The sequence below is a fragment of the Tachyglossus aculeatus genome, chromosome 2 (genome assembly GCF_015852505.1).
Source record: "Tachyglossus aculeatus isolate mTacAcu1 chromosome 2, mTacAcu1.pri, whole genome shotgun sequence".
NCBI classification, from domain to species: Eukaryota; Metazoa; Chordata; class Mammalia; order Monotremata; family Tachyglossidae; genus Tachyglossus; species Tachyglossus aculeatus.
This window is the reverse complement of record NC_052067.1, coordinates 164825718-164853468: the sequence shown is the minus strand read 5'-3', so window position 1 is coordinate 164853468 and position 27751 is coordinate 164825718. Positions and strand designations below refer to the sequence as shown.

The window sequence follows — 27751 nt, the reverse complement described above, 5'->3', positions numbered from 1 at the left end:
TAAAGCCTCCATCCACATGATCTAATCACAGTCCCTGTGCACATGGAACTAACAAATGGGAAAAGGAGGTACAGAAAAGTGAAGTGACCTTCACCCGGTCACATGGCACACAGGTGGCAGAGCCAGAATTCAAACCCAGACCCTGTGACTCTCTGGCCCGGTCACTTTCCACTAGGCCATGCCACTTAACCATAAAAATAATAATAATGGTATTTGTTAAGCACTTACTATGTGCCAAGCACTGTTCTAAGCACTGGGGTAGATACAAGGCAATCAGGTTGTCCCACGTGGGGCTCACAGTCTTCATCTCCACGTGACAGATGAGGGAACTGAGGCACAGAGAAATTAAGTGACTTGCCCAAGGTCGCACAGCGGAGCCGGGATAAGAACCCATGACCTTTGACTCCCAAGCCCGGGCTCTTTCCACTACGCCATGCTGCTTCTCGCTTCTTCATCATCATCAATTGTATTTATTGAGCGCTTACTGTGTGCAGAGCACTGTACTAAGCACTTGGGAAGTACAAATTGGCAACATATAGAGACGCTCCCTACCCAACAGTGGGCTCACAGTCTAAAAGGAGGAGACAGAGAACAAAGCCAAACATACTAACAAAATAAAATAAATAGAATAGATATGTACAAGTAAAATAAATAAATAAATAAATAGAGTAATAAATATGTACAAACATATATACATATATACAGGTGCTGTGGGGAAGGGAAGGAGGTAAGATGAGGGGGATGGAGAGGGGGACGAGGGGGAGAGAGGGGCTTTTTTTCTTTTTAATCGTATTTATTGAGCACTTACTATGTGCAGAGCACTGTACTAAGCGCTTGGGAAGTACAAATTGGCAACATATAGAGACAGTCCCTACCCAACATTGGGCTCACAGTCTAAAAGGGGGAGACAGAGACCAAACATACTAACAAAATAAAATAAGTAGAATAGATATGTACAAGTAAAATAAATAAATAAATAAATAGAGTAATAAATATGTACAAACATATATACATACATACAGGTGCTGTGGGGAAGGGAAGGAGGTAAGATGGGGGGATGGAGAGGAGGACGAGGGGGAGTGAGGGGCTTCTTCTCTTGGGTCACAGCGGTGGCCAATTCTACAACCTGCCCAGGGGTTGGGAAGGATCCGGCTGGCTCCGGCTCTAAGCTCGGGGTCTTCCCACCCCAGAATAATAATAATAATGGCATTTATTAGAATGGCAGAATAGAAGAGACTTGACTGAGACGGGTGGCCCGGGCCACAGACCCCGGGATGCGGGTTCCGGCTAGGCCGATCCCACCCACTCACACCTAGGAACAGACGGCGCCAGGCCCGAGCTCGAGCTCGCTCCTCTCCGACAGGCCCTTCGTTCTGCTCTGGGGCTGTCTCTCCCATCCCTGCTTCTCTCTTGTCTGAGAGGTTCCTTCACTCTGCTCTGTGGCTGTCTCTCTCACCTCTGCCCCACTGAGAGCTCACCTCCTCCAGGAGGCCTTCCCAGACTGAGCCCCCTCCTTCCTCTCCTCCCCCTCTCCATCCCCCCGCCTTACCTCCTTCCCTTCCCCACAGCACCTGTATATATGTTTGTACGTATTTATTACTCTATTTATTTTACTTGTACATATTTATTCTATTTTATTCTGTTAATATGTTTGGTTTTGTTCTCCGTCTCCCCCTTCTAGACTGTGAGCCCACTGTTGGGTAGGGACCGTCTCTGTGTTGCCAACTTGTACTTCCCAAGCGCTTAGTACAGTGCTCTGCACACAGTAAGCGCTCAGTAAATACGATTGAATGAATGAATGACAAGTCCTTTCCCCTGCTCTGTGGCTGCGTCTCTCCTCTCTGGCTCTCTCGTCTCCGACGGGTCCTTCACTTTGCTCTGTGGCGGTCTCTCCAACCTCTGGCTCTCTCATCTCTGACAGGTCCTTTCCCCTTGCTCTGTGGCTGTCTCTCTCATCTCTGACTCCCTCTCATCTCTGACAGGCCCTTTCCCCTGCTCTCTGGCTGTCTCTCTCCTCTCTGACTCCCTCTCATCTCTGACATGCCCTTTCCCCTGCTCTGTGGCTGTCTCTCTCATCTCTGACTCCCTCTCATCTCTGCCAAGTCCTTTCCCCTGCTCTCTGGCTGTCTCTCTCATCTCTGACTCTCTCTTGTCTGACAGGTCCTTCGCTTTGCTCTGTGGCAGTGTCTCTCATCTCTGACCCTCCTGTCTGTGAGAAATCCTTCATTCTCCTCTCCGGCTGTGGCTCTGATCTCTAGCTCTCTTGTCTCTGACAGTCCTTCACTCTGCTCTGTGGTAGAGTCTCTCCTGATAGAAATCCTTCATTCTCCTCTCCGGCTCTGATCTCTAGCTCTCTTGTCTCTGACAGTCCTTCACTCTGCTCTGTGGTAGAGTCTCTCCTGATAAGGACTCATCACCTTGTATCTATCCCAGTGCTTAGCACATTAAAAGTGCCTAAACAATGTCCTAAGGTAGAATTTGGCTGAGAGGGAAACTCTCTACTTCATACCCCTACCTTGTAGGCACAGGGTTTGTGTCTACCAACTCTCTTGTATTATTCTCTCCCAGGCAACAACAATCAATCAATTGTATTTATTGAGCGCTTACTGTGTGCAGAGCACTGTACTAAGCATTTAGTGCTAAGAACAGTGCTTGGCACATAGTAAGTGCTCAACAAAAGCCATCATTATTATTATTATTATTATTACTTAGTAGAGTGTCATGCACATCCAATCCGTCACCAAAACCTGCCGGTCTCACCTTCGCAACATCGCCAAGATCCGCCCTTCCCTCTCCATCCAAACCGCTACCCTGATCATTCAATCTCTCATCCTATCCCGACCGGATTACTCCATCAGCCTCCTCTCCGATCTCCCATCCTCCTGTCTCTCCCCACTTCAATCCGTACTTCACGCCGCTGCCCGGATTGTCTTTGTGCAGAAACGCTCTGGGCATGTTACTCCCCTCCTCAAAAATCTCCAGTGGCTACCAATCAACCTACGCATCAGACAAAAACTCCTCAACCTCGGCTTCAAGGCTGTCCCTCCTCCAGGAGGCCTTCCCAGACCGAGCCTCCTCCTTCCTCTCCCCCTCCTCCCCCTCCCTCTCGCCTTACCTCCTTCCCCTCCCCACAGCACCTGTATATATGTATATATGTTTGTACGTATTTATTACTCTATTTATTCATTTTACTTGTACATATTTATTCTATTTATTTCATTTTGTTAATATGTTTTGTTGTCTGTCTCCCCCTTCTAGACTGTAAGCCCGCTGTTGGGTAGGGACCGTCTCTATACGTTGCCAACTTGTACTTCCCAAGCACTTAATACAGTGCTCTGCACACAGTAAGCGCTCAATAAATACGATTGAATGAATGAATGAATAGTAAACGCTCAACAGATACCACTGATAGAATCGATTTGTTTAATAGAACCAAGAGAGTGAGCCATTTCTGTGAGCCCCACATGGGACAACCTCATCTCCTTGTATTCCCCCAGCGCTTAGAACAGTGCTTTGCACATAGTAAGCACTTAACAAACACCAACATCATTATTAGAGAAGCAGCGTGGCTCAGTGGAAAGGGCCTGGGCTTTGGAGTCAGAGGTCATGGGTTCGAATCCCGACTCCGCCACATGTCTGCTGTGTGATCTTGGGCAAGTCACTTAACTTCTCTGGGCCTCAGTTACCTCATCTGCAAAATGGGGATGAAGACTGTGAGCCCCACGTGGGACAACCTGATCACCCCGTATCCTCCCCAGCGCTTAGAACAGTGCTTTGCACATAGCAAGCGCTTAACAAATGCCAATTATTATTATTATTATTTAAACACCATTCAGTGAAAATCTTCTCAGAAATGGGATTAAGTTTTACTTAAAAAATGCAAAAGGCACCAGGTGACGGACAGATGGTGATCCCTAAACGTGTCCCCAAGGCCCCTCCCCTAGCCGTTCACATCCCCTAGACTGGCTCTAAAATCAAGCCCGGCTGCCCAATTTTGGTCCTTTTCTTTCCATTCCCGACTCCCCACACACTGGAAAGGTGCCTCGCTCCAGCCTACCTCCAAGCTGCTGGTTTTTTCCAACTTCCCACCACAGCTATTCATAAACCAAAATGGCCTCACCAGGCCAGCGATCTCCCCACTCATCCCGGCTCCCGGATCTCCTCACGCCCGCCGGCCCTCCGTGCTCTCGGCTCCGTCCATTCTCTCTCCCTCCCCTCCGTCCCCATCCCGACCCCCTCACAAACATACACAGTCAGACCTGGGAAGGCCTGGTTTTCGCCATTCTGCTTACCACGGCTTTCCCTTCGGCGTGGACGTCTCGGTAGTCGGGATTCAGCTGGAGAAGAATCAGATAGAAAGAGAGTAGAGCGGTTTGCTTGAGAGTTCATTTTGTAAAACTCCTCGCCGCCCCCAAAGCGGTCTCTGATTCGGATCTGAAGGGGGCGGGGGGCCGACCCATAAAACTGGATTTCCGTAAAGATGCAGACAAGGATGCCTTCCATCTGGCTCCATCCGAGTTTTAGTCTTCTCGAAACCAAGTCAAGGGGCGCTCAATAAATAGGATTGAACGAATGAACACTGATACAGAGCCAACACTGAGAGCAATTCGGAAAACCCCGTGGAGAGCAGAACCGTGGTCAGTGCTAAGCAAGTCAGGCCTCGCATTCGGGAACAGAATGGCCTAGTGGAAAGAATCAATCAATCAATCAATCGTATTTATTGAGCGCTTACTGTGTGCAGAGCACTGTACTAAGCGCTTGGGAAGTACAAGTTGGCAACAAGTTGGAAAGAACACAGTCTTGGGAGTCAGAGGACATGGGCTCTAATCCCAGCTCCACCACTTATCTGCTGTGTGATCTTAGACAAGTCACTTCACTTCTCTGGGCCTCAGTTACCTCATTTGAAAATGGGGATTAAGAGTGTGAGCCCCATGTGGGACAGGGACTGTGTCCAACCTGATTAACTTGTATCTACCCCAGCGCTTAGAACATTGCATGGTACATACAAAGCGCTTAACAAATACCACAATTATTCTTATTATTCTTATTCTTATTCTTATTCTTATTCTTATTATTATTATTATGAATGCATTCTCCCTTCCCCATCATCTGGTCCTCTCAAAGCACTCTAGGAAGGGGAAGCCGGGCCTAAGGAAGATTCAGGAGATCTGCCACTGGGCTGCTGGGTGACCTTGAGGAAGTCACCTCACTACTCTGTTTCCTCATCTGTAAAATGGATATAAGATACCCGATCTTCCTCCTTCTTAATCAAATAGTCAATGGTATTTACTGAGCACTTAGTGGGGACACAGCACTGTCCTAAAGGCTTGGGAGAGGTGAATATAACAGTGTTGGGAGACACGCTCCCTGCTCACAACAAGCTCACAGTCATAGATTGCAGAATAGGGTGTGCATCAGATCTAATTATCTGGTACCGAACCCAGCGCTTTATGGAGCGCAGAACTTAATAAGTGCCTAAGAAAGACTATAATTAGAGGATACAATAATGGTAAGTTAGAAAAAATATAAGCAAGAGAGCGGCCTTGCACTGGCCACCACACTAAGGCTAACTTTTGATCTTCCCAAAAGGCCCAGGGACACTGCTATTGATCTATCTGGGAGTCAGAGGATAATAATAATAATAATAATGTTGGTATTTGTTAAGCACTTACTATGTGCAAAGCACTGTTCTAAGCGCTGGGGGGAATACAAGGAGATGAGGTTGTCCCATGTGGGGCTCACAGTCTTAATCCCCATTTTACAGATGAGGGAACTGAGGCACAGAGAAGTGAAGTGACTTGCCCAAGGTCATACAGCAGACATGTGGGGGAGGTGGCACTCGAACCCATGGCCTGTGACTCCCAAGCCCGCGCTCTTTCCACTGAGCCACGCTGCTTCTCTAGTGAAGATCCAGATTAGGATCTGGGTTCTAATCCCAGCTCCGCCACTTGTCCGCTGGGTGACCTTGGGCAAGTCACTTCTCTGGGAGTCAGGGGGTCATGGGTTCTAATCCTGGCTCCACCACTTGTCTGCTGTGTGACATTGGGCAGTTACTTCATTTTTCTGTTCCTCAATTCCCTCATCTGCAAAATGGGAATAAGACTGTGAGCCTTAGTACAAGCGCTTAGTACAGTGCTCTGCACATAGTAAGCGCTCAATAAATACGATTGATTGATTGATTGATTATGCAGGACAGGGACTGTATCTAACCCAATTATCTTGTATCTAGCCCAGTGCTTAGAACATTGTCTGGCACACAGCAAGTGCTTAACAAATACCATTATTATTATTATTATTATTATTTGAAAAATGGGGATTAAGACTGTGAGCCCTATGTGGAACAGGGATTGTGTCTTTCCCAAATTGCTTGAATCCACCTGAGACCTTAATACAGTGCCCAGCACATAGTAAGCGTTTAACAAATGGCACTTCGGCAAAATACCTCGGGCCACTGATTGTCATGACATCCAACAAAGGCTCGTCAGTACAAGAAGCAGTTTCCCATGATCCAAAAAGTGTGTGGCCTAGTAATAATAATAATGGCATTTATTAAGCGCTTACTATGTGCAAAGCACTGTTCTAAGCGCTGGGGGGATACAAGGTGATCAGGTTGTCCCACGTGGGGCTCACAGTCTTAATCCCATTTTACAGATAAGGTAACTGAGGCACAGAGAAGTTAAATGGCTTGCCCAAGGTCTTACAGCTGACAAGTGGCGGAGCCGGGATACGAACCCATGACCTCTGACTCCAAAGCCCGGGCTCTTTCCACTGAGCCACGCTGCTTCTCCAATGTGATCAAGTTGTCCCACGTGGGGCTCACAGTCTTAATCCCCATTTTTTACAGATGAGGGAATTGAGGCTCAGAGAAGTTAAGTGACTTGCCCAAGGTCACACAGCAGACTTGTGGTGGAGCCGCAATTCGAACCCATGACCTCTGACTCCAAAGCCCGTGCTCTTTCCACTGAGCCACGCTGCTTCTCTAATAGTGAATGGAGCCTGGAGACTGAGAGTCAGAGGACCTAATCCCAGCTCCACCAATTGTCTATTGTGTGACCTTGGGCAAGTCACTTCACTCAGAGAAGCAGCATGGCCTAGTGGAAAGAGCGTGGGCCTGGGAATCAGATTCATTCATTCACTCATTCAATCGTATTTACTGAGCGCTTTCTGTATGCAGAGCACTGTACTAAGCGTTTGGGAAGTCCAAGTTGGCAACATATAGAGACGGTACCTACCCAACAGCAGGTTCACAGTCTAGAAGGGGGAGACAGACAACAAAACAAAACATATTAACAAAATGAAATAGAATAAATATGTACAAGTAAAATAAATAAATAGAGTAATAAATATGTACAAACATATATACATATATACAGGTGCTGTGGTGAGGGGAAGAAGGTGGGGGGGAGGAGGAGGAGGAGGAGGCGAAGAGGAAGGAGGGGGCTCAGTCTGGGATGGTCATGGGTTCTAATTCCGACTCTGCCACTCGTCTGCTGTGTGACCTTGGGTAAGTCACTTCACTTCTCTGAGCCTCAGTTACCTCACCTGCAAAAGGGGATGAAGACTGTGAGCCCCACGGGGGACAACCTCATTACCTTGCATCTACCCCAGCGCTTGGAACAGTGCTTGGCACATAGTAAGCGCTTAACGAATACCATCATTAATACTACTATTCTCTGGGCTACAGCAACCTCATCTGTAAAATGGGGATGAAGACTGTGAGCCCCATGTGGGACATGGACCGCGTCCAACCCGATTACCTCATTCATTCATTTATTCAATCATATTTACTGAGCATTTACTATGTGCAGAGCGCTGTACTAAGCGATGAGCCCACTGTTGGGTAGGGACTGTCTCTATATGTTGCCAACTTGTACTTCCCAAGCGCTTAGTACAGTGCTCTGCACACAGTAAGCACTCAATAAATACGACTGATTGATTGACTGATTGGGAAATACTAATCGGCAACATATAGAGACGGGCCCTATCCAACAACGGACTCACAGTCTAGGAGGGGGAGACAGCCAACAAAACAAGTAGACAGGTGTCGATACCATCAGAATAAATAGAGTTATGGTTATCTACACATCATTAATAAAATAAATATAGTAAATATGTACAAATAAAATAGAGTAATAAATATATACAAGTGCTGTGGGAAGGGGAAGGAGGTAGGGCAGAGGGAATATCTACCCCAGCACTTAGTACAGTCCCTGGCACATTATAAAGTTTAAGAAATATCATTTGCAAAAACTAAACAAAAAACCCTTCTCTGCGGCTGGGAGACCTGGATCCTGGATCATCCTGCTCCTCAACAAGTTTCAACCAGTCACTGCCGGGCCAGACTTAACATTAAGTGGTAAAACGAGATCCCGGAGCAATGGAATTGTGGAACATTACCAGTCTTCTGGCAACGGGCTCTGGGATCAATCAACCAATCAATCAATCATATTTATTGAGCGCTTACTGTGTGCAGAGCACTGTACTAAGCGCTTGGGAAGTACAAGTTGGCAACATATAGAGACAGTCCCTACCCAACAGTGGGCTCACAGTCTTTGGACATTTGAAATTCTCCCCACCCGCAACCCCAAAGAACGTACATACATGTTTACAAATTCTAAAATATCCATTATTTGTTCGGATTAACATAGAGAAGCAGCGTGGCTCAGTGGAAAGAGCATGGGCTTTGGAGTCTGAGGTCATGGGTTCAAATCCTGGCTCCAACAACTGTCAGCTGGGTGACTTTGGGCAAGTCACTTAACTTCTCTGGGCCTCAGTTCCCTCATCTGTAAAATGGGCCCCAGGGGACAACCTGATCACCTTGTAACCTCCCCAGCACTTAGAACAGTGCTTTGCACATAGTAAGCACTTAATAAATGCCATCATTTTTATTATTATTATTATTATTATTATTATTATTAATGTCTGTCACTCCCTCTAGACTCCAAGCTCATAAAGGGTGCGGAGAATGTCTGCTATAATTCTGTTGTACTGTCCTTAGTACAGTGCTCGGCACTTCGTAAGCACTCAATAAGTACCAATGATTGATTGACTGATTGAAAGCTACTCTCAATTTAATACAGCTGCACTGGCTGGGACATGGAAAGAGAATGAGTGACAGCAGGAGACCCAAATAGCTGCTGTTTGCTGAGCTGAAATTGGGAGAGCGGAAGCCAGGAGGGCAGATAATAATAATATTTGTTAAGCTCTTACTATGTGCAAAGCACTGTTCTAAGTGCTGGGGAGGTTACAAGGTGATCAGGTTGTCCCACGGGGGGCTCACAGTTTTAATCCCCATTTTACAGATGAGGGAACTGAGGCACAGAGCAGTTAAGTGACTTGCCCAAAGTCACACAGCTGACAATTGGCGGAGCTGAAATTTGAACCCATGACCTCTGACTCCAAAGCCCGTGCTCTTTCCACTGAGCCATGGTGCTTCTCAGTGGAGGAATTCCTTCCTCCCTGCATATCCGAGAGACCACCACTTTCCTCATCTTCAAAATCGTACTAAAATCACTTCTCTCAGAGGCCTCCCAGAATAAGCCCTCAATTCCCCTTTGTATCAACTATGAGAGCGACTGTGTAGATGTCTAGCACTTTGATACTCACCGCAAGCCTACAGCACTTACATAAATATCTTTATACTCCACTATTTCCCAATTTGTAATTTATGGGGAAGCAGTGTGGCTTAGCGGAAAGAGCACGGGCTTGGGAATCAGAGGACGTGGGTTCTGATCCCGGCTCCGCCACTTCGCGGCTGTGTGACTTTGGGCAAATCACTTCTCTGTGCCTCAGTTCCCTCATCTGTAAAATGGGGATTAAGACTGTGAGCCCCCCGTGGGACAACGTGATCACCTTGTAACCTCTCCAGCGCTTAGAACAGTACTCTGTACATATTAAGTGCTTAACAAATACCATTATTATTATAATTATTATTATTTTAATGTCAGTCTCCCCCTGTGGACTGTAAATTCCTTGTCGGCAGGGATTATGACGACCATATCTCTTGTATTTTACTGTAGGCCACGTGGCTTTGCAGTACGTCCTAATGGAAAGAGCACAGGCTTCGGAGTCAGAAGATCTGCATTCTCATCCTGGTTCCATCGTGTACCTGCTGTGTGAACTTGGGCAAGTCACTTCATTTCCCTGTGCCTTGGTTCTCTCGTCTGCAAAATGGGGATTCAACCCCTGGACCCCCTCCTAAAAAAGACCGTGAGCCCTACATGGAAACCTGATTATTTTATATCCGCCCCAGGACTTAGTAGAGGACTTGGCACAGTAAATGTTTAACAAATACCACAGTTGTTATTATTATTCTCTCAACCACTCAGTACAGTGTTTTGCACACAATAAACACCCAAGGGATACCACTGAAAGTCAGAAGACCCAGAGTCTAGAGAGCCCTAACACTTCCCTACAGTGTGACCTTGGGCAAGTCACTGAACCTTCTGGGCCTTAATTTCCTCATCTGTAAAATGGAGATGAGATAGACTGTGTGTCCATATTCAACAGGGTCTGTTTGCAATGTGACAATCTTGTATTCTCCCCCTTCTAGACTGTGAGCCCACTGTTGGGTAGGAACCGTCTCTATATGTTGCCAACTTGTACTTCCCAAGCGCTTAGTACAGTACTCTGCACACAGTAAGCGCTCAATAAATATGATTGATTGATTGATTGTATTTACCTGAGAGCTTAGCACATAGGTAGCACTTGACAGATGTCACAATTATGTCACCTGCCTCCATGCTTTCTTTTGCACCTGTCTACATGTTTTGTTTCGTCGTCTGTCTCCCCCTTCTAGACTGTGAGCCCACTGTTGGGTAGGGACAGTCCCTATAAGTTGCCGACTCATACTTTCCAAGCGCTTAGTACAGTGCTCTGCACACAGTAAGTGCTCAATAAATACGGTTGAATGAATGAATGAATTATAAAAGCCATACTTACTGCTCAAGAACCATTTATAGGTCCACCCAGTAATGGTTAAAAAAAAGGAAGGGAACAGTTAGCGGGGAGGGGAAGGGGGACCCAATTTCTTCTCCCCTGCTCCAGGACTTGGGAGATTCTCTCTTCTTGCACCAGAAAATGTTTCTTTACCTTCCTGTCCACAGACAACTGAATTCTCATCCACTAGCACTGCTGCACGGGGGAGGAAGCTGGCTCAGTGGAAAGAGCCCAGGCTTGGGAGTCAGAGGTCAATCAATCAATCAATCAATCATATTTATTGAGTGCTTACTGTGTGCAGAGCACTGTACTAAGCGCTTGGGAAGCACAAGTTGGGGGTTCTAATCCCAGGCCCTCCACTTCATTCATTCAGTCGTATTTATTGAGTGCTTACTGTGTGCAGAGCACTGTACTATTCCATTCATTCATTCATTCAATCGTATTTATTGAGCGCTTACTGTGTGCAGAGCACTGGACTAAGTGCTTGGGAAGTACAAGTTGGCAACATATAGAGACGGTCCCTACCCAACAGTGGGCTCACAGTCTAGAAGGGGGAGACAGAACAAAACATATTAACAAAATAAAATAAATAGAATAAATACGTACAAATAAAATAAATAAATAAATAAATAGAGTAGTAAATATGTATAAACATAGAGAAGCAGCGTGGCTCAGTGGAAAGAGCACGGGCTTTGGAGTCAGAGGTCATGGGTTCGAATCCCGACTCTGCTACATGTCTGCTGTGTGATCTTGGGCAAGTCACTTAACTTCTCTGGGCCTCAGTTACCTCATCTGTAAAATGGGGATTAACACTGTGAGCCCCACGTGGGACAACCTGATCACCCTGTATCCTCCCCAGCGCTTAGAACAGTGCTTTGCACATAGTAAGCGCTTAATAAATGCCAATTATTATTATTATTATTATATATACATATATACAGGTGCTGTGGGGAGGGGAAGGAGGTAAGGCAGGGATGAGGGGGAGGGGGAGGAGGGGGAGAGGAAAGAGGGGGCTCAGTCTGTCAGCTGTGTGACTTTGGGCAAGTCACTTAACTTCTCTGGGCCTCAGTTCCCTCAGCTGTCAAATGGGGATTAAGACTGTGAGCCCCACGTGGGACAACCTGATCCCAGCTTGAAAGAAGCTTTCAATCATGCTTCTTCTCTGCCATCTGAAGTGTCCTAATCTTTAGCAGCTATTCTCCGGTGAAGAAGCTTTGTATCCCCCCAGTGCTTAGAACAGTGCTTGGCACATAGTAAGTGCTTAACAAATGCCATCATTATTATTATTATTATTATTATTATTATTATCTATTTAAATAACACATACATTTGTGTCTTCTAGACAAAATTTGTACCTGGGGAGAAGCCAAGATGAAGAGGATGAGACAAAGAGGGAGAGGGAGGAGCAGAGATGGAAAGGGAGAAGCAGAGATGGAGAGGGAAGAGCAGAGATGGAAAGGGAGAAGGAGAGATGGAGAGGGAAAAGCAGAGAGGGAGAGGGAGAGGGAGAATGCAGTGGGGGGGAGAGAAATGGAGAGGGAGGGAGAGCAAGACAGAGGGAAAAAACACATAATTGGAGAGACCAAGGAGTGCTTTAAACTACTGCAACCTACTGCATTGAATTGCTGGCATTTTCCATGCTACCCGCTCATCTGCCCTCCAAGGCCCACGACAATGCCACCTGCTCTCGCCAGCCACATCTTAGTTGATGCCCAGTAGAAAGCCACAGTCCTGACGCTACTAGAAGGAGGCGTTTGGAATCTCTAATTGCTGGATTAACCACCTAGAGAAAACAACTTCTCCTCCTACGGACTCCTGGCTGCTGAAAACCTTGAAACTCCCCCTTGAATTCACCGTCTCTTCCTGTGATTTTCCCAGTGTGGGTTTTCCAGATCTGAACGTCGAAAGAAAACAAAGGAATATCCAAAGAATCGCCCTTAAAGGCAATTTGTCGATTTATCTCGAGGCCTAGTGGAAAGAAGAGGGCACCCAGTTCTAATTCTGGTTCTGTAACTGACCTGCTCTCTGACTTTGGCATGTCACTAACCCCTCTGCACCTCAGTTTCCTCATCTGCAAAATGGGGATAAGATTTTTCTTAAGGCATTGTTAAGTGCTTTCTAGGTGCCAGACACTGTACTAAGTACTGAGCAGCATGGCTCAGTGGCTTTGGAGTCAGGGGTCATGGGTTCGAATCCCGGCTCCACCAATTGTCAGCTGTGTGACTTTGGGCAAGTCACTTAACTTCTCTGTGCCCCAGTTCCCTCATCTGTAAAATGGGGATTAAGACTGTGAGCCCCCCGTGGGACAACCTGATCTCCTTGTAACCTCCCCAGCACTTAGAACAGTGCTTTGCACATAGTAAGCGCTTAATAAATGTCATTATTATTATTATTATTACTGGGTAGATATAAGCAAATCAGGTTAGACACAGTCCATGTCTCACGTGGGGCTCATTGTCTTAATCCCCATTTTACAGACGAGGTCACTAAGGTGCAGAGAAGTGAAATGACATGCCCAAGATCCCACAGCAGACATGGGGCGGCATCAGAATTAGAACCCAGCGTAGCTTAGTGGAAAGAGCCCGGGCTTGGGAGCCAGAGGTCATGGGTTCTAATCCCGGCTCCACCACTTTTCAGCTGTGTGACTTTGGGCAAGTCACTTCACTTCTCTGGGCGCTTAGAACAGCGCTTTGCACATAGTAAGCACTTAATAAATGCCATTATTATCATCATTAACCCTCGTACTTCTGACTCCCAGGACCCGTCTCTTTCCACTAGGCCATGCTGCTTCCCTAAAATGACTGTAAAACCCATGTGAGACAGGGACTGTATCTGATTCAAAAACCTTATATTTTCCCCACCACTTGCGGCACCCGATTAGCACCTAATAAATTCAGCGTGGCTCAGTGGAAAGAGCCCGGGCTTTGGAGTCAGAGGTCGTGGGTTCAAATCCCGGCTCTGCCAACTGTCAGCTGTGTGACTTTGGGCAAGTCACTTAACTTCTCTGTGCCTCAGTTCCCTCATCTGTAAAATGGGGATTAAAACTGTGAGCCCCCATGGGACAACCTGATAACCTTATACCCCCCCCAGCGCTTAGAACAGTGCTTTGCACATAGTAAGTGCTTAATAAATGTCATTATTATTATTATTCCACAGTTATTATTATTGGTGTAGTTGCTTCTGGTTAACTGACACTTTTGCTTATTGTTTGCAATCCACTGCTACTTGTGGTTTTTTTTTAATTTTCTATCCACCCTTACTTAGACTGACTCCCCATATGGGACAGGGTCTGGATTTGATCTGTCATTTTGGCATCTACCCCAATGCTGAGCACAGTACAAGCCAGACAAATACCATGGCTAATACAATCAAGTCTGCAGGAGCAAAAAGGCCAAAGACCAAATCTGCCTATACATCCAATATCTGTCTATTCTTGTTTTCCCAACTTGACATATGTTCTTGTGTTTTATGGACTATGTATGTGTACACATGGGCGAGCGTGCGCGTTTGTGCGAAGTACATCAGAGCACAAGAAAAGCCTTTACCATGTCAAACCAATGGCCAACAGCCCAAACTTCTGTTTCCAACCTTGACAAGAGAATCAATCAATCGATCGATCGCATTTATTGAGCACTTATGGTTGGGGGAGCCATAAAAAAGGTTGCCTTTCTGGTCATCCATCCCAATTTGGGGGGGGAGCAGATCATCCAGTTCCTTTAACTTTTCCTCTAATTAATCAATGGTGTTTATTGAGCGCATACTGTGTATCATCATCATCAATCGCATTTATTGAGCGCTTACTGTGTGCAGAGCACTGTACTAAGCGCTTGGGAAGTACAAGTTGGCAACACATAGAGACAGTCCCTACCCAACAGTGGGCTCACAGTCTAAAAGGGGGAGACAGAGAACAAAACCAAACATACTAACAAAATAAAATAAATAGAATAATCAATCAATCAATCGTATTTATTGAGCGCTTACTGTGTGCAGAGCACTGTACTAAGCGCTTGGGAAGTACAAGTCGGCAACAATAGGTGAACCCAAGTGCTAAGGTAACATAGAAGGGAGTGGGAGAAGAGGAAATGAGGGGCTAGAAAGGGAGGTCCTCTTGGAGGAGATGCTCTTTTGACATCCATACCTTTCCCTGAGGTGACTGCTTGTCAACATACTGAACGCCTAACTCCCGTTGAACCCGCTGATTTTTCCTGCTTACCCAACTACCCCCGTTAACGTATTCCATATAATAATAACAATAATAATGACGGTAGTTGTCAAGCGCTTACTATGTGCCAAGCACTATTCTAAGCACTGGGGTACGAACAAGGTAATCAAGTTGACCTATGTGGGGCTCACAATCTCAATCCCCACTCTCCAGATGAGGTATCTGAGGCACAGAGAAGTGAAGTGACTTGCCCGAGGTCACACAGCAGACAACCGATGGAGCCGTCATATTTATTATTCTATTTATTTTATTAATGCTGTGTATATATCTATAATTCTATGTATCTAGTTTGATGCTAGCTCTCTTCCTCCCTTCAAGGCCCTACTGAGAGCTCACCTCCTCCAGGAGGCCTTCCCACACTGAGCCCCTTCCTTCCTCTCCCCCTCGTCCCCCTCTCCATCCCCCCCATCTTGCCTCCTTCCCTTCCCCACAGCACCTGTATATATGTATATATGTTTGTGCATATTTATTACTCTATTTATTTATTTATTTATTTTACTTGTACATATCTATTCTATTTATTTTATTTTGTTAGTATGTTTGGTTTTGTCTCCGCCTTTTAGACTGTGAGCCCACTGTTGGGTAGGGACTGTCTCTATATGTTGCCAATTTGTACTTCCCAAGCGCTTAGTACAGTGCTCTGCACACAGTAAGCGCTCAACAAATACGATTGATGATGATTGATGATGATGATGCTACTGATGCCTATCTGTTTTGTTTTGTTGTCTGTCTTCCCCTTCTAGACTGCGAGCCCGCTGTTGGGTAGGACTGTCTCTATCTGTTGCCAAACTGTACTTTACAAGCACTTCCTACAGTGCTCTGCACACAGTAAGTGCTCAATAAATACGACCGAATGAATGAATGAATGAACCCACGACCTCTGACGCTCCAGCCCATGCTCTTTCCACTAAGCCATGCCGCTCCTTCTCTAATATTGTCACCGGCAAGCAGCGTGGCTCAGTGGAAGGAGCACGGGCTTTAGGGTTGGAGGTCATGGGTTCAAATCCCGACTCCACCACTTGTCAGCTGGGTGACTTTGGGCGAGTCACTTAACTTCTCTGTGCCTCAGTTCCCTCATCTGTAAAGCGGGGATTAAGATGGTGAGCCCCAGGTGGGACAACCTCATCACCTCCCCAGCGCTTAGAACTGTGCTATGCCGTCATTATTATTATTAAATGCCGTCATTATTATTATTAAAGCATTTCCTTCCAGGTTCAACGGGAATCTTCTCCGCCTTCTGCTGTGGGAATTGCTGACCAACAATTCTACATTTCCCCTTCCTCCGCTCCTTCAATATTCGGTAGCTTTCAATCATGCTTCTCCTCTGCCATCTGAAGTGTCCTAATCTTTAGCAGCTATTCTCCGGTGAAGAAGCTTTCCATCCTGTTCTTGGTTTCACTTTCTCCAGAGGAACATTTGCACCTTACAGTGAATACTGATGTATATAATCGTGTATATTTATTTGGATAACTACATAGCTACCTAGACAGAGAAAGAGAAGAGAGAAAGATAGTGATACATAGATAAGTGAATCAGAATGCTATATTGACTTTCCTCAAGAAGGTTCCAGACTAGAGTCCGAATAAATGGAAGAATCTAGGATAACTTCAGGGTTCTTGAGTATCACTGTACACTGACACTGAAATGAATCAATAAATCATGAATAAATAAATATAATTCCACCCAGGGAATCCTATGGGTGGGAAAAAAGTTGATTTTTACTGCCACCTGATGGCTGTTACCCTCTTTTCCTCTACAGTTATACATAGCAATATGAAAATTTATGACATATATAATATATACAATTATATATTCCTAAGTATATTTTCCTATTTTCATATATACGAAAATATTTGTGTATGTATATACTTATATGCATATATAAATCAATCAATCAATCGTATTTATTGAGCACTTACTGTGTGCAGAGCACTGTACTAAGCGCTTGGGAAGTACAAGTTGGATATACAGCACCTGTATATATGTTTGTACAGATTTATTACTCTATTTTATTTGTACATATTTAGTATTCTATTTATTTTGTTAAATATGTGCATTTGAGAAGCAGCGTGGCTCAGTGGAAAGAGCCCGGGCTTTGGAGTCAGAGGTCGTGCGTTCAAATCCAGGCTCCGCCACTTGTCAGCTGTGTGACTTTGGGCAAGTCACTTCACTTCTCGGGGCCTAAGTTACCTAATTTGTAAAATGGGGATTAAGACTGTGAGCCCCATGCAGGACAACCTGATGACCTTGTAACCTCTCCAGCACTTATAACAGTGCTTTGCACATAGTAAGCACTTAATAAATGCCATTATTATTATTATTATTATTATTATTATTTAGCTTTAATTCTATTTATTCTGATGACTTGACACCTGCCCACATGTTTTGTTTTGTTGTCTGTCTGCCCCTTCTAGACTGTGAGCCCGTCGTTGGGGAGGGACCGTCTCCATATGTTGCCGACTTGTAGTTCCCAAGTGCTTAGCACAGTGCTCTGCACACAGTAAGCTCTCAATAAATACGATTGAATGAATATATGTGTGTGTGTGTGTGTGTGTGTGTGTGTATATTCATTCATTCAGCCAATCGTATTTATTGGGCGCTTACTGTGTGCAGAGCACTGTACCAAGCACTGGGGAAGTACAAGTCGGTAACATATAGAGATGGTACTTACCCAACAACGGACTCACAGTCTAAAAATGGGATACATATATATGTATACGTATATATACACATATATACATTATACACATGCATATGCATGCATGTATAATATGTATAATGTATATGTGTGTAGATATATGTGTGTATATACACACATGTGGATGTATTTACATGTATATAGACCAATTCTTGTGTGTGTGGCAAAGCTGGGATTTGAACCCACATCCTCTGACTCCCAAGCCTGTGAGCCCACTGTTGGGTAGGGACCGTCTCTATATGTTGCCCACTTGTACTCCCCAAGCGCTTAGTCCAGTGCTCTGCACATAGTAAGCGCTCAATAAATATGACTGATGATGATGAAGTGCTCAATAAATACGACTGAACGAAAGCCTGTGCTCCTTCCACTAAACCATTCTGCTTCTTGTGCAACGAATACGACTGAATGGACGAAGGAAAGAATCCTCTCTGTAACCACAGCCCGAAGGGAGATTTCAAGAGCCACACGGAGGGGCAGGTGCCGGCCCCACTTGAACGCCGGGGCGATTGAGAGACGGGGGTCCTCACCTCGGCCGCCAGGTAGTTTCCCGTCGCCAGGTGTTTAAATCGGAAGAGGCTGTTCCACTGTCCGGCCCCTCCTCGACACGGGTCATGGTGGACGACCTGCGGAAACAGAAACAGCCAAGGTAACCACAGCAACGGGGCTCCACGGAAACCCACCGGACCGTTTTTCGGGAAGGGAAAGGATTCTGCAGCCTCTTGGCTCCAGAAGGGCCGGGGGCAGGCCTAACTCGTCGTGTGATTTTCCTATTGTCATTCATTCATCCATTTAATCGTATTTATTGAGCACTTACTGTGTGCAGAGTGCTTGGGAAGTACAAGTCGGCAACATACGGAGACGGTCCCTCCCCAACGGCAGGCTCACATTAATCTGGCCTTGCTTAATGGGTCTTTAATATCAGCTGTGTTATTACGACTTTCTCATGAGCATCAATGATTTTGTTAGAACAAGAAGCAGCATTCAGCTGTGTGACCTTGGGCCAGTCACTTCACTTCTCTGGGCCTCAGTAACCTCCTCTGTAAAACGGGGATAAAGACTGTGAGGCCCCCGTGGGACAACCCGATCACCTTGTAACCTCCCCAGTGCTCAGAACAGTGCTTTGCACATAGTAAGAGCTTAATAAATGCCATCATTATTATTATTATTATTATTGCTTAGAGAATAGAGCACATGCCTGGGAGTCAGAAGGGCCTGAATTCTAATCCCACCTCTGCTACTTGTCTGCTGTGTGACCCTGGGCAAGTCACTTCACTTCTCTGTGCCTCAGTTGTCATCCATTCATTCATTCCATCATATTTACTAAGCGCTTACTGTGTGCAGAGCACTGTACTAAGCCCTTGGGAAGTACAAGTCGGCAACATATAGAGACGGTCCCTACCCAACAATGGGCTCATGGTCTAGAAGGGGGAGACAGACAACAAAACATGTAGACAGGTGTCATAATCGTCAGAACAAATAGAATTATAGCTATTCATTCATTCATTCATTCAATCGCATTTATTGAGCGCTTACTGTGTGCAGAGCACTGTACTAAGCACTTGGGAAGTCCAAGTTGGCAACATATAGAGACAGTCCCTACCCAACAGCGGGCTCAGTCTAGAAGGGGGAGACAGACAACAAAACAAAACATATTAACAAGATAAAATGAATAGAATAGCAAATATATGCACATCATTAACAAAATAGAATTGTAAATCAATCAATCAATCGTATTTATTGAGCGCTTACTGTGTGCAGAGCACTGCACTAAGCACTTGGGAAGTACAAGTTGGCAACATATAGAGACAGTCCCTACCCAACAGTGGGCTTAGAGGAATAAATCTGTACAAATATATATTCAAGTGCTGTGGGGAGGGGAAGGAGGTAGGGCCGGGGGGATGGGGAGGAGGAGAGGAAAGAGGGGGCTCAGTGTGGGAAGGCCTCCTGGAGGAGGTGAGCGCTCAGTAGGGCTTTGAAGGGAGGAAGAGAGCTAGTTTGGCGGATGTGAGGAGGGAGGGAATTCCAGGTCAGGGGGAGGACGTGGGCCGGGGGTCGACGGCGGGACGGGCGAGAACGAGGCCCAGTGAGGAGGTTAGTGGCAGCAGAGGAGTGGAGGGTGCATCCTCTCCCAAGCGCTTAGTACAGTACTCTGCACACAGTAAGTGCTCAATAAATGAGACTGAATGACTATGAATATTATTATTAATAATAATATTTATTAAGCATTTACTATGTGCCAAACACTGTTCTCAGTGCTGAAGTAGCTACGAGTTCATCAGACTGCACTTTCTCAAGCACTCAGTACATATTTATTACTCTATTTATTTTATTTGTACGTATTTATTCTATTTATTTGATTTTGTTAATATGTTTTGTTTTGTTGTCTGTCTCCCCCTTCTAGACTGTGAGCCCGCCGTTGAGTAGGGACTGTCTCTATATGTTGCCAACTTGTACTTCCCAAGCACTTAGTACAGTACTCTGCACACAGCAAGTGCTCAATAAATGCGATTGAATGAATGACTACGAATATTATTATTAATAATAATATTTATTAAGCATTTACTATGTGCCAAACACTGTTCTCAGTGCTGAAGTAGCTACGAGTTAATCAGACTGCACTTTCTCAAGCACTCAGTACATATTTATTACTCTATTTTATTTGTACGTATTTATTCTATTTATTTGATTTTGTTAATATGTTTTTTTTTTTGTTGTCTGTCTCCCCCTTCTAGACTGTGAGCCCGCCGTTTCAGATGAGGGAACTGAGGCTCAGAGAAGTGAAGTGACTTGCCCAAGGTCACACAGCAGACATGCCAGCGCTTAGAACGGTGCTTTGCACATAGTAAGTGCTTTATAAATGCCATTATTATTATTATTATGTGGCGGAGCCGGGATTCGAACCCCTGCCCTCTGACTCCAAAGCCCGGGCTCTTTCCACCGAGCCACGCTGCTTCTCTAATAATAATAACTGTGGTATTTGTTAGGCACTACAGGTCAGGCACTGTACTAAACGCTGGGACAGATGCAAGGTAATATAGAGATGGTCCCTACCCAACAAAGAGCTCACGGTCTAGAAATCTATATCTGTATCTATATGTCTATATCTATAATTCTATTTATTGATATTGATGCTGTTGATGCCTGTTTGCTTATTTTGATGTCCATCCCCTCCCTTCTAGATTGCGAGCCCATTGTTGGGTAGGAATGAATGAATGTCTCTATATGTTGCCAACCTGTACTTCCCAAGCGCTTAGTACAGTGCTCTGCACACAGTAAGCGCTCAACAAATACAACTGAATGAATGAATGAATTGCTCTGCACACGGTAAGCAGTACATATTTATTACTCTATTTTATTTGTACATATTTAGTCTATTTATTTGATTTTGTTAATATGTTTTGTTTTGTTGTCTGTCTCCCCCTTCTAGACTGTGAGCCCGCCGTTGAGTAGGCACTGTCTCTATATGTTGCCAACTTGTACTTCCCAAGCGCTTAGTACAGTGCTCTGCACACAGTAAGCGCTCAATAAATACGACTGAATGAAGGAATGAATTGCTCTGCACACAGTAAGCACTCGCTAAATATCACTGATCGATTTTTTTTTTAATGGTATTTGTTAAGCGCTTTCTATAGTAATATTAACTATGGGATTAGTCAAGCGCTTAGTATGTGGAGAAGCAGCGTAGCTCAGTGGAAAGGGCACGGGATTGGGAGTCAGAGGTTATGGGTTCAAATCCCGGCTCCGCCAACTGTCGGCTGTGTGACTTTGGGCAAGTCACTTCACTTCTCTGGGCCTCAGTTCCCTCATCTGTAAAATGGGGATTAAAACTGTGAGCCCCCCATGGGACAACCTGATCACCTTGTAACCTCCCCAGCGCTTAGAACAGTGATTTGCACCTAGTAAGCGCTTAACAAATACCATCATTATTATTATTATTATGTGCCAGGCACTGTATTAAGCGCTGGGGCGGATACCAGAAAATCATGTTGGACAGAGTCCCTGTCTCACGGGGGGGCTCACAGTCTGAATCCCCATTATACAGATGAGGTAACTGAGGGCAGAGAAGTGAAGTGACTTACCCAAGGTCACACAGCAGAGAAATGGCGGAAACTGGAATTAGAACTCATGACTTTCCAACTCCCAGGCCTGTGCGCTATCCATTACGCCACGCTGCTTTGAATGACTATTATTACTCTCATTTATAAAAATAATAGTAATAATAATGACGGTATTTGTTAAGCGCTTACTATGTGCAAAGCACTGTTCTAAGCGCTGGGGGGATACAAGGTGATCAGGTTGTTCTCGTGGGGCTCACAGTCATCATCCCCATTTTACAGATGAGGTAACTGAGGCTCTGAGAAGTTAAGTGACTTGCCCAAAGCCACACAGCACACATGTGGTGGAGCCGGGATTCGAACCCATGACCTCTGACTCCAAAGCCCGGGCTCTTTCCACTAAGCCACGCTGCTTCTAAAAATAGCACTTGTTAAGCGCTTACTGTGTGCCAAGCACTGTTATAAGTGCTGGAGTAAATTCAATTTAATCAGACTGTACTTTCTTAAGCACTTAGTACACTGCTCTGCACACAGTAAGCACTCACTAAATATCACTGATCGATTTTTTAATATTTTTTAAGGTATTTGTTAAGCACTTACTCTGGGTCAGGCACTGAACTAAGCGCTGGGGTAGATACAAGTCAATGAGGTTGGACTGTGTCCCACGTGGGCCTCACAGTTTTAATCCCCATTTTACAGATGAGGGAACTGAAGCACAGAGAAGTGAAGTGACTTGCCCCAGGTCACACTGCAGACAAGTGGCAGGGGCAGAATTAGAACTCAGGTCCTTCTGACTCCCAAACCCAGCTTCTATCGTAGCGAAGCAGCCCCTTTCTAGACGGTGAGCCCGTTGTTGGGTAGGAACCGTCTCTATATGTTGCCAACTTGTACTTCCCAAGCGCTTAGTACAGTGCTCTGCGCGCAGTAAGTGCTTAATAAATATGGTTGAATGAATGAATGAATAGAGCAGGGGCCTGGGATTCAAAAGGTCCTGGGTTCTAGTCACAGCTCCTCCACTTGCCTGCTGTGTGCCCCTGGGCATGTCACTTGCCTTGGCACTTGCCTTGGGCATGTCAAGCGCTTAGTACAGTGCTCTGCACATAGTAAGCGCTCAATAAATACGATTGATGACTTGCGTCTCTGGGCCTCAGTTCCCTCACCTGTAAAATGGGGGTTAATAATAAAATAATAATAATCTTGGTATTTGTTAAGCGCTTACTATGTGCAAAGTACCGTTCTAAGCGCAGGGGAGGATACAAGGCGGTCAGGTTGTCCCACGTGGGGCTCATAATCTTAATCCCCATTTTACAGATGAGGTAACTAAGGTCCAGAGAAGTGAAATGACTTGCCCAAAGTCACACAGCTGGTAAGCTGCAGAGCCGGGATTTGAACCCATGACCTCTGACTCCGAAGCCCGGGCTCTTTCCACTGAGCCACGCTGCTTCTCTGGGTTAAGCCCGTGAGCCCCATGTGGGACAGGGACTATACCCAATCTGATTTGTTCGTAACTACCCAAGTGCTTAGTAACCTCCCCAGTGCTTAGAACAGTGCTTTGCACATAGTAAGCGCTTAACAAATGCTATCATTATTATTATTAATAATAATAATGATAATGATGGCATTTGTTAAGCGCTTTCTATGTGCAAAGCACTGTTCTAAGTACTCTTAGACTGTGAGCCCACTGTTGGGTAGGGACTGTCTCTATATGTTGCCAACTTGTACTTCCTAAGCGCTTAGTACAGAGCTCTGCACACAGTAAGCGCTCAATAAATATGATTGATTGATTGATTAAGTGCTGGCGGCGGGGGATATAAGGTGATGAGGTTGTCCCACGTGGGGCTCACAGTCTTAATCCCCATTTTCCAGATGAGGGAACTGAGGCTCAGAGAAGTGAAGTGACTTGCCCAAGGTCACCCAGCTGACAATTGACGGAGCTGGGATTCGAACCCATGACCTCTGACTCCAAAGCCCATGCTCCTTCCACTGAGCCACGCTGCTTCTCCAGTACAGTGCCTGGCGTACAGTAAGCGCTTAACAAATCATCATCATCATCATCATCAATCATATTTATTGAGCGCTTACTATGTGCAGAGCACTGTACTAAGCGCTTGGGAAGTCCAAGTTGGCAACATATAGAGACAGTCCCTACCCAACAGTGGGCTCACAGTCTAATAGGGGGAGACAGAGAACAAAACCAAACATACTAACAAAATAAAATAAATAGGATAGATATGTACAAGTAAAATAAATAGCTAAATAAATAAATAGAGTAATAAATCTGTACAAACATATATACATATATACAGGTGCTGTGGGGATGGGGGGATGGAGAGGGGGACAAGGGGGAGACCATTATTATCATTATCACCTGTTCTCCCTCCTGCTTAGACTGTGAGCCCCATGTGGGAGCCCACTGTTGGGTAGGGACCGTCTCTATACGTTGCCAACTTGTACTTCCCAAGCGCTTAGTACAGTGCTCTGCACAAAGTAAGCGCTCAATAAATACGATTGATTGATTGATTGATTGACTGATGTGGGACAGGAACCGTGTCCGACCTGATCATCACGTTTCTACCTCATCGCTTTGAAGCAGCGTGGCTCAGTGGAGAGAGCCTGGGCTTGGGAGTCGGAGGTTGTGGGTTCTAATCCCGGCTCGGCCACTTGTCCCCTGTGTGACTTTGGGCAAGTCACTTCACTTCTCTGTGCCTCAGTTACCTCATTTGTAAAATGGGGATTAAGACTATGAGCCCCACGTGGGATAAACTGACTACTTTGTATCTAACCCAGCGCTTAGAACAGTGCGTGGTACATGTAAGCGCTTAAATAACCTGACTACTTTGTATCTAACCCAGCGCTTAGAACAGTGCTTGGTACATGTAAGTGCTTAACAAATACCATTATTATTATTATTATTATTATTATTATTATTATTATTGTCGTTATTGTTATTATTATTTGTAAGGCCTTCCCAGACTGAGCCCCCTTTTTCCTCTCCTCCTCCCCATCCCCCCGGCCCTACCTCCTTCCCCTCCCCACAGCACCTGTATAGATGTTTGTACAGATTTAATACTCTATTTATTTTACTTGTACATACTTACTATTCTATTTATTTTTTTAATGATGTGCATTTAGCTTTAATCCTATTTGTTCTCACGACTTTGACACCCGTCTACATATTTTGTTTTGTTGTCTGTCTCCCCCTTCTAAACTGTGAGCCCGTTGTTGGGTAGGGACCGTCTCTATATGTTGCCAACTTGTACTTCCCAAGCGCTTAGTACACTGCTCTGCACACAGTAAGTGCTAAAGAAATACGATTGAATGAATGAATGAGTGAATACAGTGCTTAATACAGAGTACCATAATCATGATTAGATTAGATTAGATGATTAGAGAAGCAGCCTGGCTCAGTGGAAAGAGCACGGGCTTTGGAGTCAGGGGTCATGGGTTCAAATCCTGACTCTGCTACTTGTCAGCTGGGTGACTTTGGGCAAGTCACTTAACTTCTCTGTGCCTCAGTTACCTCATCTGTAAAATGGGGATTAAGACTGTGAGCCCCCCGTGGGACAACCTGATCACCTTGTAACCTCCCCAACACTTAGAACAGTGCTTTGCACATAGTAAGCGCTTAATAAAAAATGCCATCATTATGAGAAGCAGCGTGGTTCAGTAGGAAAGAGCCCGGGCTTTGGAGTCAGAGGTCATGGGTTCAAATCCCGGCTCCACCAATTGTCAGCTGTGTGACTTTGGGCAAGTCACTTAACTTCTCCGGGCCTCAGTTCCCTCATCTGTAAAATGGGGATTAAATCTGTGAGCCCCACGAGGGACAACCTGATCACCTTGTAACCTCCCCAGCGCTTAGAACAGTGCTTTGCACAGAGTAAGCGCTTAATAAATGCCATCATTATGATTACATTGGCTCATAAATTCCAAATGGCTTTGTCACGAAAACTGCGGGCTTTGAGGACAGGACGGACTAAGCCGGGTTGTTCGGGCTCAAGGGGCTGACGGGACCCAACCTCCCAAATACCCACCTCGATCTCCCAGAGCGCTTTCGAACTCGTGGCCGAGGTGGCTGACTGACGCAGCGTTGTGCGGAGGAAGATGTGCTGCACTTTCTCGTAATCGTCGCAGGTCAGAAACTTCTCCTGCTCCGCGTGGAACAATCTCACCACGTCCCCCTGGGAAAAACAGACCGGGACAACACACATGTATCTATATTCACTCCTTAAATCGTACTTATTGAGCGCTTTCCATGTGCACAGCACTGTACTGAGCGCTTGGGAGTGTACGATGGAACGGTAAACAGACGCACTCCTTGCCTACAACAAGTTTACAATCTTATTTATTTCTAATGATTGAAGGAAGCCCATCAGAAGGTTTCCAGTTAATCCTTGCACTTGGATTTGCTCCCTTTATTTGCCCCTCCCTCCACCCCAAAGAACTTTTGTATATATAGTTAATTTACTTTATTTTATTAATTTTTTGTATTATTATTGTTATTATTATAATATATTTATTTATATGTATGCATGTATTTATATTAAGGTCTGTTCGCCCCTCTAGACTGCCAGCTCGTTGTGAGCAGGGAACGCATCTATACACTGTTCTCTCCCAAGTGCTTAGTACAGTACTCTGCACACAGCAAGCGCTCAATAAATACCATTGATTAATTGATTATTCTCTATCCCCTCTCAGTAGGGAGTGGGAGAGACTGAATCAGAGTATCAGATAAGGCATTGGAAACCTTCCGAGAAACACCCCGATTATCTTACAACTACCGCAGTGCTTAGTACAGTGCTTGGCACCCGGAAAGCGCCTACCAAATAGTACAGTTTTTAATTATTGATAAATTCAGGGTATTTTACAGTGTTGAATCTTTTGATCACATAGTCTCATTGAGTATCGCCCAGGAACAGCCATAAAGCACAAACAGCATGGCTCAGTGGAAAGAGCCCGGGCTTTGGAGTCAGAGGTCATGGGTTCAAATTCCGGCTCCGCCAATTGTCCGCTGTGTGACTTTGGGCAAGTCACTTCACTTCTCTGGGCCTCAGTTCCCTCATCTGGAAAATGGGGATGGATTAAGACTGTGAGCCCCCCGTGGGACAACCAGATCACCTTGTAACCTCCGCAGCGCTTAGAACAGTGCTTTGCACATAGTGAGCGCTTAATAAATGCTATTATTGTTATTATTATAAACAGAAGCGGTGTGGCCCAATGGAAAGAGCCCGGGCCTGGAAATCAGAAGACCTGGGTTCTAACTCTGACTCCTGGCTTTGGAGTCAGAGGTCATGGGTTCCAATCCCGGCTCTGCCAATTGTCAGCTGTGTGACTTTGGGAAAATCACTTAAATTCTCTGGACCTTGGTGGCCTCATCTGGAAAATGGGGATTAATAATAATAATAATAATAATAATTGGCATTTATTAAGCGCTTACTATGTGCAAAGCACTGTTCTAAGCGCTGGGGAGGATACAGGGTGATCAGGTTGTCCCACGTGGGGCTCACAGCCTTAATCCCCATTTTACCGATGAGGTAACTGAGGCCCAGAGAAGTGAAGTGACTTGCCGAAGATCACACAGCAGACCTGTGGCGGAGTCGGGATTCGAACCCATGACCTCTGACTCCAAAGCCCGTGCTCTTTCCATTGAGCCATGCTGCTTCTTAAGACTGTGAGCCCCACGTGGGACAACCTGATCACCTTGTATCCTCCCCAGCACTTAGAACAGTGCTTTGCACATAGTAAGTGCTTAATAAATGCCATCATCATCATCATTATTATTATTATTATTATTATTATTATTATTATTATTAATCCCAGCTCCATCACATGCCTCCTGGG

The 27751-nt window shown here is 45.3% G+C and overlaps 1 protein-coding gene across 2 annotated transcripts in view; it reads right to left on the bottom strand.

Moving 5' to 3' along the window:
• ITPR2 (inositol 1,4,5-trisphosphate receptor type 2) overlaps positions 1 to 27751 on the bottom strand; it is a 616651-nt gene that overhangs the window by 418904 nt on the left and 169996 nt on the right. The window contains exons 8-10 of one of the 2 annotated variants that reach the window (XM_038760705.1): positions 25945 to 26091; positions 18386 to 18481; positions 4293 to 4337 (exon numbers count right to left, since the gene is read on the bottom strand). In XM_038760705.1, the coding sequence (XP_038616633.1) occupies positions 4293 to 4337; positions 18386 to 18481; positions 25945 to 26091 (288 nt within the window). The remainder of the gene's footprint in view (positions 1 to 4292; positions 4338 to 18385; positions 18482 to 25944; positions 26092 to 27751) is intronic. The other variant, XM_038760713.1, reaches the window with a different exon arrangement.